Source organism: Crocuta crocuta, unplaced genomic scaffold (genome assembly GCF_008692635.1).
Source record: "Crocuta crocuta isolate KB4526 unplaced genomic scaffold, BGI_CrCroc_1.0 scaffold415, whole genome shotgun sequence".
Taxonomy (NCBI): domain Eukaryota; kingdom Metazoa; phylum Chordata; class Mammalia; order Carnivora; family Hyaenidae; genus Crocuta; species Crocuta crocuta.
In genome coordinates, this window is record NW_027531525.1 from 675,773 (window position 1) to 687,219 (window position 11,447).

The 11,447-nt window shown below is 38.5% G+C and overlaps 1 protein-coding gene across 5 annotated transcripts in view; it reads right to left on the bottom strand.

Annotated features, from left to right (window-relative positions):
- GOLPH3L (golgi phosphoprotein 3 like) overlaps nt 1-11,047 on the bottom strand; it is a 41,358-nt gene extending 30,311 nt beyond the window's left edge. For 3 of the 5 annotated variants that reach the window (XM_077772589.1, XM_077772591.1, XM_077772590.1), the window contains exons 1-2: nt 10,868-11,047; nt 8,859-9,050 (exon numbers count right to left, since the gene is read on the bottom strand). In XM_077772589.1, coding sequence (XP_077628715.1) covers nt 8,859-9,038 — 180 coding nt within the window. In that variant the 5' untranslated portion in view covers nt 9,039-9,050; nt 10,868-11,047. Of the gene's footprint in view, nt 1-8,858; nt 9,051-10,244; nt 10,383-10,867 lie in introns of all 5 variants that reach the window. The other 2 variants (XM_077772588.1, XM_077772587.1) reach the window with 2 other exon arrangements.
- Between the last annotated feature and the right edge of the window lie 400 nt (nt 11,048-11,447).

Sequence of the window (11,447 nt, forward strand, 5' to 3'; positions counted from 1 at the left end):
CTAGGTAAATGTAGACACATCTTGTGTTTTCAAACAGCTTTTCTCCCTGATTAAAAAGTAGTATATACAGGGGCGCCAGGGTGGCTCAGTCAGTTACGTGTCCGACTTCAGCTCAGGTCATGATCTCACAGTTCGTGGGTTCGAGCTCCGTGGTGGGCTCTGTGCTGAAAGCTAGCTCTGTGCTGAAAGCTAGCTCTGAGCCTGGAGCTTGCTTCAGATTCTGTGTCTCCCCTTCTCTCTGACCCTCCCCTGCTCACACTGTCTCTCTCAGAAATAATTAAAGCATTAAAAAAAAAAAAAGTAGTATATATATACATATTTCAGAAAAAATTGAAAAAAATCTTAAAAAATTAGTGACTCATAAATTTCATCATCCTGTTATCTTCTGGGTTTACGTAAAACCAGATTTTTGTTAAACATACAGTACACATTTCTTCTCTCTTAACCACCAATTTTCCCATATGCTTCTTCCCCAACTTCAATTGTGGGGTTAGCCTTCACAGAGCAGCTTCGTGCGAATTATGAAATGACAGAATGTACATGTTACCAATTTCCACAAAATACTGGGAAAGAGATAGAACAAACTGTGAGCCACGGTTTGTAATTTCATCATCTTTCGTAACAGGGAGTCAACAGGATACTGTGTAAACTGGAATCATGTGGTTAAGAAAATGTCTTGCTTTTTTTCTTTTTAACATTTTTGGGTTCACGTTCTCAAACACACACAAAATAGACAGATTATGAACCTCTATGTATCCATGGCCCAGCTTCAACGGCTATCGATATATACCTGCATCTATACATGTCCCTGCTCTCCAGATTAGTTCAGTACAAATCCCAATGACATCTTATCTTCTATAAAAATCACCACACTCACCCCAAGAAATGAAGATTAAAAAAAACTGTAGGGGCGCCTGGGTGGCTTAGTCGGTTAAGCGTCCGACTTTCGCTTAGGTCATGATCTCGCGGTTCGTGGGTTCGAGCCCCGCGTCGGGCTCTGTGCTGACTGCCAGCTCAGAGCCTGGAGCCTGTTTCAGTCTGTGACTCCCTCTCTCTCTGACCCTCCCCTGCTCACGCTGTCTCTCTCTCTCTCTCCTAGAAATAAGTAAAACATTTAAAAAAAAAAAACTTAAAAAAAAAAATTCTGTAATACTCATATCATACCTAAAACTGACCAAGAATTCCTTAATTTTACCAAGCATTCAGTAAGCCTTCAAATTCCATCAATAGTTGGTTTGTTTCAATCAAGAGCCAAACAAGGTCCACACATACACAGCTTTATGTTTTTCATAAACTCTTTTTTGTTAATTTCAGTGGCCTTTTTAGTAAATCATATTTTGTGATGAACAAAACCAAGATTCAGTTTAATTTCAATTTCCCTTTTATGTGGAATTCAAGTAACATTACAATGATCACTTTTTAAAAAAATTGAATAAATCATGCTATTTGTGCTATTTTAAAAGTCAAATGAAATAAATAAATTTCACTTAAATTTAACATAAGAAAGAGAAAGTGAAGTAAAACTGAAGGAATTACTGAACTTCAAACACTTCTTTATTATAAGAGATAGCACCTAAAAGACTGCTTTCTAAGATTAAGAAAGATTATTAAGAGGTGCATAGAAAAGTCTATAAGGGTAGATAAAAATATTTTAATAGCAATTATTTTGGGGGATGAGATTATGGGTGAATTTTATTTTCTACTTTAAACTTAAAAAATGTTTTTTTAAATGTTTTATTTATTTTTGCGACAGACAGAGACAAAGCATGAGCGGGGCAGGGGCAGAGAGAGAGGGAGACACAGAATCTGAAGCAGGCTCCAGGCTCTGAGCTAGCTGTCCGCACAGAGCCCAACGCAGCGTGTGAACCCACGAACCGTGAGATCATGACCTGAGTTGAAGTTGGACACTTAACCAACTGAGCCACTCAGGTGCCCCACTTCTTTAAACTTTTTATAAAAACTTGAGGAATAATTTATATAGAGTGAACTACACAGATGTTCAGTTTGTTTTGACAAATGCATATATCCCCATATCCCATAGCCCTATCACTAAGTTCTCTCATGTAGACTTTTATCTCAATCTCTTAGTATAAACATTTTGCTTTTAAAAAAATAAAAATAAAGATTTTTTAAAATCTTAGACCAATTTTTAAAAAGAAGTCAATAATATCAAAAAAAGGCGAGCACAATCCACCAATAAACACATGAAAACCTGGAATCACTTGATTCAGTATTTCTCTTTTCTTTTGTTCTCTCTCTCTCTATTCTTAAGTAGGCTTCAGTCCCAACATGGGGTTTGAACTCACAACTCTGGGATCAAGAGTCAGAAGCTCTACTGACTGAGCCAGCCAGGCCCCCACACTATTTTTTTTCCATTTGCCATTCGCATCTTACACCTTCTGGACAACTGTGAATAGGTAAGGGCAAACACAGAAAGTAAAGAGTAACCTCCAAGGAAGTTCCTCCTCTTCCATGATTTTTTTTTTCTCTTCCATGTTCTTATAGCGCTTTTTGTACCTTTCTTACAGCATTTACATATTGTATCTAGTAGTATAGTACCTAGATAGATATATCTTTTCTCCCACTTCAGATTCAAATGCTTCTTGATGAAAGATAAACACATCTTAATTACTTCTCTTTTTCCTTACTTTACTCAGTAGCTTGGACACAGCAGGTGCTCAATGGATGTTGCCTGACTTGAACTGAAGGAAACATCACATCATTATACAGTTTTAATGACACTTCCTGAGGCTGAACTGCACTTCAAGTGGATAGAAGTAAATAAAGACAAAATTATCTCTAAAACCTTCCCATTTCCTCTCAACTTTTCTAAATCATTGTTATAGGGTTAACTGTGTCTCCCCAGAATCCTCATGTTGAAACCCTAATCCCGGTACTTCAGAATGTGACTGTATTTGGAGATACTCGTGCCTTGAAAGAGGTGATTAAGTCAAGCTGTTAAGGGGGCCCTAATCCAATCTGACTGGTCTTTATAAGAAATGGAAATTTGGACACAGACACGCCCAGAAGAAAAACCATATAAGGATGCAGTGAGAAGATGGCCATCTGTAAGCCAAGTAAAGAGACATGAGGAGAAACCAAATCTTGGACTTAAAGCATCCAGAATTACAGGGAGGAAAATTCTGTTGTGTAAGCTACCCGGTCTGTGGTATTTTGTGATGGCAGCCCTAGCAAACAATACAACACAGTCCTGCAGAAAAATCTAAAAGAAACGTGTCTATTCATTTGGTCTTCGCTTTAAACTTAAGGAAAGGGCTGCCTGGGTGGCTTAGTCAGTTAAGCGTCCTGACTCCTGATTTCGGCTCAGGTCGTGATCTCACTGTTTGGGAGTTCAAGGCCCGAGTCAGGCTCCACACAGATAGCGTGGAGCCTGCTTGGGATCCTCTCTCTCTCTCTCTCTCTCTCTCAAAAAGAAGTAAACCTAAAAAAATAAAATTAAAGAGAAAGAGCCCTACATATTCATTTGTATCTTTTTAGTATAACAGTAGCCTCTTCCTTCCATAAGAAAGATGTCTGACATGGGATCTAATCTATGGCTGTCATTGTGAACTGAGAAGAAAAATATAATGCCTATTTATTTATACACTAGACTTTCTGAAGATATGGTTATAAGAAATTAAATATTTACTGCTTTTTTAAAAATTTATTTATTTTGAGAGTGAGAAAGTGCATGGAGGGTGGAAGTGCAGAGAGGGAGAGAGAGAATCCCAAGAATCCCTGCTGTGGGGCTTGAATTCATAAACTCTGAGATCATGACCTGATCTGAAATCAGGAGTCAGATGCTTAACTGACCAAGTCACCCAGGCACCCCTCATTTACTGCCTCTTTAAACATTTTTCATTTTGTAATTGGGCTATTGAAACTTCTTATTGGACTTACTGTTTCTTATATGTTTACTTTTTTTAAAAGTTTATTTATTTTGAGAGAGAGAGCATGAGCAGGGGAGGGGCAGAGAGAGAGAATCCAAAGCAGGCTCCGCGCTCTCAGTGAAGGACCTGATGTGGGGCTCGAACCACCAACAGTGAGATCATGGCCCGAGTGGAAATCAAGAATCGGATGCTTAACCGAACAAGCCACCCAGGCGCCCCTGGACTTACTGTTTCTTATGACCAGGCTATCTTGTTTGACACAAGAAAGAAAAGAGAAAAGAATGTATAGGACTTTCATATTTCCTCCTTAAAATGTGAGGCAATAGGATGAAACTAACATAAAATTGTATCATTGAAAATTGCTAAATGGTACTTTCTCTTATTCTGCCATTATTGATGTCAACTTAATATTTTTTATGGGATCCCAATGTCTTTAAGAGTGAGCTTTGCTAAAACAAAACAAAACAAAACAAAATGCAGTGAGCTTTGCTACGGTACTAAACATTGGAATAAGAAAGCCATGGATAAGACTTGAAAAAATAACTTGTGCCAAACAGTACTGCAGAACATAATAATCTTTTGTCTCAAGAGAAGGTATAAGTTAAACTCCTTATGAAGCTCTCCTAGCAGATGAAATTCTTGGGTTTTCACTAAGCATTAACAATCCTCAACAATTTTCTTCATTCCGCAAGAAATATGGAAAAATATGTGATATGTGCTTTGCAAACATGTCCTTTTCTTAAACTGTACTTAGAGTCGGTGTGAACCGACTTACTGGCCAATTAGCCACCTAACTTCACTTTCCTAAAGAGAAGATGGTGTTTGTCTTGCAGGATCAAGCAAGAGAAAGTACAAACTGTTTTTGAAAACTTATAAGTTATATAAACACACAAGAAAGGAGGACACAGAGACACAGAATGGCTCATATCAAATGTATAGGTTCAGTGGCTACAGCCAAAGGACCAAATATCCACAGGTGGTTTTTATCTTAATATCCATGTGGGGGGGGGGTAGTTAGGGAGAGGCAGGCTATCAATTAAATAGCTTACACTAGATTTCCTACTGTTAAAATAGGACTTTGGTTTCCCATTTTTCTTCCTTTTGTACCAAGAGTAAATTTGGGGAGTTATATGAATGGATATAATAAAAAACAACAGTTCTTTTTTTTTTTTTTTAACAGACCATGTTAATAAAAAACCACAAAACCCGACCAACAAGTCCTGATACACTCACTCCATTCACAATGGCAATAACTACTGACAAGGGATTTATTGTTCATTTTGTGCAATCAGGAAACTGAAAGACCAGACAGTGACCTAAATGAGACTTTTAATATTAATAAAATGCTTTAGGACCAAGCAATTTTTCTTTTCCTTTTTTTCTTCAGAGAGAGACAAAGAGTGCGACTGGGGGAGGGGGCAGAGGAACAGAGAGAGAGAAAGAGAAAGAGACAGAGAGAGAGAGAATCTTATTTTTTTAAAATATTTTTATTTATTTCTAGGAGAGAGAAAGAGAGAGACAGNGTTCATTTTTATCTATTCTGCAGTTGATGGACCTTTGGGTTATTTAACTTTTATTTTATTTATTTTTAAGTAATCTCCACACATCAAACTCACAATCCCGAGCTCAAGAATCCTGTGCTCTACTGACTGAGCCAGCCAGGTGCCCTTGGGTTACTTTACTTTTTTTTTTTTTAATGTTTTTATTTATTTCTAGGAGAGAGAGAGAGAAAGACAGCATGAGCAGGGGAGGGTCAGAGGGAGAGGGAGTCACAGACTGAAACAGGATCCAGGCTCTGAGCTGGCAGTCAGCACAGAGCCCGACGCGGGGCCCGAACCCATGAACCGCGAGATCATGACCTAAGCGAAAGTCGGACGCTTAACCGACTAAGCCACCCAGGCGCCCCCGGGTTACTTTACTTTTAAAAGGTATATATGCCTTGTTTCCCCAGCTGGAATCCAAGTTTCTAGAAGCCAGGTACCATATGTTATACTACTTCCTATTTACCTTAGTATTTGCACAATGCTAAGCACATAATGGGTACTCCCAATCAAACTAAATAATGATTACATAATTCTATGAGTAGTTCAGAAGTTGAGAAGAAAATTACTAGTGCTAGAAATCAACTAATAGTCTTGGAGATAGTTATATAACTGGCATTTTGGAACAACACTACTACTTTACTAAATCAGAAGGGTTGACCTCTCCTATTTATTTACACCTAAGGATTTGTCATTTCTTGTTTTCCTGAGCCAACTGAAAGGTAAAAACATAATTTATCAACTATTTTCAACATAAAATTAGAATGATTCAAAAGGTTAGTTGTTATCTGCTCATCTTTGAACGGTATGTCGCCAGAGTTCCTTTATTTTTTATTCTATTTCCTTAAATTTATATTAAGTATTATACGTTTAAAAACACACAAAGAGATGTCCAAAGTTAGATTCCCTACAAAACAGAAACAAAAATTCTAGTAGCTAAGGTCAGCAGAAAATTAATCATTTCTACTCAAAAGTAAAACAACCGAATGGCTTTTTAGTTCTAATATGCTCCTTCTACAGTCAGTGAACGTTTCCTGGGTGCTGTGTAAACATCTCAAAACAGTATTGACACTGCCTAATCTTCAGACCTACTCTCCTAACCTCTTGGGGAGTCAGTTTGTGTTTTCATTTGTTTGATTTTTATACAACTAGAGCTTCATCAACTTTCTCAACAAACAGGAAAATATACTCGTGGGTAAGATTTTCTGATATATCCATGTCTCGGTCAAGTACATATGTGTATGTCTCTAATATTAGTTTTTTTTTTTATTTTTTTTTAAATGTTTTATTTATTTCTAGGAGAGAGAGAGAGAGAGACAGCGTGAGCAGGGGAGGGTCAGAGAGAGAGGGAGTCACAGACTGAAACAGGCTCCAGGCTCGGAGCTGGCAGTCAGCACAGAGCCCGACGCGGGGCTCGAACCCACGAACCGCGAGATCATGACCCAAGCGAAAGTCGGTCGCTTAACCAACTAAGCCACCCAGGCGCCCCTAATATTAGTTTTAACAATACACAAGCTGTAATAGATCTTGTAAGTTTTGTTCAAGGTGGTAATTTGACGGGACAAAAAACAGAAAGGAAAAGTGGTAAAGAAAATAAAATGGGGGCAGCTGGGTGGCTCGGACAGTTAAAGGTCCATCTTTGGCCCGTGTCATGATCATACGGTTTGTGGATTTGAGACCCACAGTGCAGAGCAGGGAATTTTCTCTCTCTTCCTCTCTCTGTCCCTCCCCCACTTGCATGCTCTCAAAATAAATAAATAAAAACTTCAGGAAAAAAACAAAACAAAATAAAGTAATCCCAAATTGAGGAATCCGTGCAGAAAAGAACAGATGTTATTAGATGTATGTAGCCAATTTATTACTAGCTAAGGACAATTATCAAAGCCAAATTTAGTATTTTTTTTAAAGTTTATTTATTTTTGAGAGAGAGGGAGAGAGAGAGAGAGAGAAGGAGCAGGGCAGGAGCAGAGAGAGAGGGAGACAGAGGATCTGAAGCAGGCTCTGTGCTGACAGCAGAGAGCCTGATGTGGGGTTTGAACTCGAACTGTGAGATCATGACCTGAACCAAAGGCAGACACTTAACCAATTGAGCCACCCATGCACCCCCAAATTTAGTATTTTTTAATGTAAAGTAACATTTTAACTTGCTAAGTTTCAAAATATAAGCCAATTATAAACGTGCCTTTATTATTTTATATTTACTTAAGACTTTCTTGGAAAGGAAGTAGATTGCTTAAAATATTACAGTTGTATTTCTTCATAACCTCTTTATGAGGGAAGAAACTGAAACACAGTAAAAAGTTAAATTACAGAGGCACCTGGGTGGATCAGTTGGTTAAGCATCTGACTCTTGATTTTAGCTCAGGTCAATGATCTCACGGTGGTGAGATTGAGCCCTGTATCAGGCTCTGTGCTGGGCATGGAGCCTGCTTGGGATTTTCTCTCTCCCTTTGCCCCTTCTCCATTCTCTTTCATTAAAAAAAATTTTTTTTAATGTTTTTTTATTTATTTCTGAGAGAGAGAGAGAAAGAGAGAGAGAGAGAGAGAGAGGCAGGCAGCGTGAGCCAGGGGAGGGTCAGAGAGAGAAGGAGATACAGAATCTGAAGCAGGCTCCAGGCTCTGAGCTGTCAGCACAGAGCCCGACCCACGAACTGTGTGATCATGACCTGAGCTGAAGTCAGACGCTTAACCGACTGAGCCACCCAGGTGCCCCCATTCTCTCTCTTTCAAGAAAAAAAAGAAGTTAAATTACAAACGAAAGATAATGTATACCACTAGCAGGAAAGCCAACACATATATGCCACAAATACGTGCCACAAGACTTGCTATTGCAAGACTAATTCTATCATAAAATGTTCTATTCATAAGGGAAAGTGTAGAAAGAGAAAACTGCAATTAATTTAAAAAACTTTCTAAAATCAAAATATTCCTTATCAGTTGTTGATATTTAGCTTCTTAAGGGCCACAGAATAGAATTAGAAAGTTATTTCAACTGTATGGTAAGAAACCTAGCCACTGTGTATTTCTGTAAAACAGCTAATCACCCATGTTCCTTGTCTTGTCGTTTAAAAGATTTTCCTCCCCACAGCTCAAGACGACTTCACTGTGGGGGCATGCTTAGTTTAATAGGAAGTTATTTCACCTTCACCTTCAATCTCACTGGGGAACTACAAGCACAAACAGTTTACACTGAGTTAGATTCTCTCTTGTATCTTCTAAAATTTTGGAGTAATTTTGTAATTAAATTACATTTCAAGTAATTATACTTCGGGATTTTATCCTCCCCAAACTCTCCATCCCTCAGGTGGCTAGAGCACAATTCTAAGGCTACCTTAGAATTAATGAAAATATTCTATCAGAGTACTTCCTAAAAACATTCTGACATTCAAGAGTCTTTGAGTCAGGCTAGCAAACCCAACCGCATTACCTCTTTATCTTTTAGTCCCAGGAGCAATACTTCTTCCATAAGGGTGAGGCGAATATCTTTAGAGTCACCAGAGTCATTGTCTGGACTCTTGTCTTGATGAGTGTCTTCCTCACTTTCCACCTTCTTTTCGGAGTTCTTGCCTACTTCGGTGCGACGGGCCCGGTGAGTTAGGGTGGTCATTCTCCCTTGTTTCTGGAGGGGGTGACGAAAAAATATCTATATGTGTGCTTCTGTAAACAAATACATATTCATATAAACATACTACAAATGTATACAAATGTGAAATACATATAAACTTAAAGGAACAATGACCAGAAAAATTAGGTCAACGCAGTATCTTTTCCAAAGTACACAGAAGGCACTGACAGAAAAATGAAATCAGGAATTTTAAAGACTGGTAGCAATGATTATCTTTTAAGTCTGATGATTTTATATGCATTATCTATAACCCAGAAGTACATATCCATCATTGTAATTTCTCTTTTGCAAACTGGATCCTCCCCAAGTTCAATAATAGAGGACAGGATAAACACTGTGAGGCCCAAAATGCATATACTAATTTATATGTAATCTGTATAAGCATTCAACGGCACATTATAATACACAAAAGAGAAAGTAAAAAAATGAGAAAAACTAAATAGAAAGACATATTCTCATATTTTCTTCCCATACCTTAATAACTCACTTCATGCACTCACTTTGGAAATCACAGCTACAGAATAACGCTCGGAAGATCAGGTGTAGTAATTCCATGCAGCCAGAAAACTTTCCTCTCTACCCCTAGCTAGCCATCTTGTAAATACACAAACAGCCGCCAGCAAAAAGTACCAGCAAGAGAATATTACAAGATTAACAAATTCTTTCTCAATTACAAACAAATCAAAGTACGTGCGCTTTTGTATCATACACTACAGGTGTTTTAAAAATCTACAGGCAAGAGAAACCGGGCTAAATCATCTGTGATAAAGTTTAAAATTGGCGTACTTCATTTTAAATAGATCTAAACATCGGTGTTTAACATGATACACAATAAATATTTTTAATCCACAATCATTTAAAAGAATATCTTTTTCAAGAGGGAAAGAATGCCTTCATGAGCCTCTGTGACTGGATCCCATTCCCAATATCGTAATGGCGATACTTCCCACTACGGTACTCTCAATTATGGTTAACAAACCATTTCTTAAACGTGCCCCCTGCTTTTTGCACATGTTGGTGTTCTCTCCCTTTTCCCTTCCTCTCTAGATTCTACCCATTCTCCAGAGGCCTATTGAGGATCCAGGTAAAGCCTTAAGTGAATCTCCTTCTCCATTACCCATGTATGTCCCATGGCCAGAATTGGTCTCTCTCTCAGCTGTACTTTCACAGAACTTTATTTATACTTACATCCTTTACAGTATTTATTATAGTCTTTCTTTTGGTATGGCTGTCTCTCAACTGTAAACTTCTTGAGGGCAGGGATATTGTCTTCTTGGGTTTTTATAGTCTCCATAGCAACTAGCACAATGTCTTTTAACGTTGTAACTGCTCAATAAATATATACTGATTAAAACGAATACTCAGAAATGCATGTGAACATTTTTAATAGAAATACAAGTGAAGTGACTTACAAGAGGTTCTTTATACAAGGCTATATTTCAAATATAAGTCTTGGTGGGAGGCGGGAAGAAGAAAGAGTGAAAGAGGAAAAAGTAAAACATAAAATAAATGCTTACAGGCATTAACCCCATCTGACACTGTGAATAGGGTTTATTTCCTAACCCAATCCAAGAAACTTTTAAGTCTTCAGAGGAAAAAAAAATTAAGGAGAATTTTGAGGAACTAACACCCCCATACATTTACAAGATAAAAACCCGATTTGCAAAAAAAAAAAAAAAAAAAAAAAAAAAAAAAAGAAAGAAAAAAAAGTGGCCCAAAACTAAGTAAATAAGACCCTCCTTCTCCCCATAAAATAAAAAATCTGGAGGCTGTTTTTGGACGTTAGGAAATGTGTATCTTCCGTTGCTTACCTGACGTTACTCCTGGGTTACGGCCCGACGCAGGCTGCAGCTTGCGCTCTATTTTAGGGGGACACCTGTTCCCCTTCTTCCCCCCCGTCCTAGTAGGTAGAAAAACTTCTCAGCCACGCAGAGAGCACAAACTTCCTGATCCTTCGATGCAGGGAAGGAATAACACATCAGCTTCCTCAGAATCGCTAGGCAACCTACCTTGGTGTTTCTTCATTGGACCAATCAGAAACCGCCAAGGTTGAGCCCAGCCAATCGGAGCTTACGAGGGGAGGCTCTCCTCGGGCTATTGTGTTGCGATCCCGACAAACACCACCAAAAGGAGGCAGGTTTGGGTCAACCTGACAGCTGGTCAATCCAATGAAGTAACCTTGGTAGAAGAGAGGCAAGGGAGCTGCGATCCCCACCCCCATTAAATCGTCCAATCAAAGCGTTCAGTGAGCTGGCACCAGCTGCCAATCAACAAAGGTTTTTGCTGGTCAATCTCTGTAGCAGGTGTGTTGACTGTAGCAGTGTACTCTAGGACAATTCGGTGAGGTGTTGGGATCCAAAAAAGCAAAAATAAACATTTTAAAATTGGTTG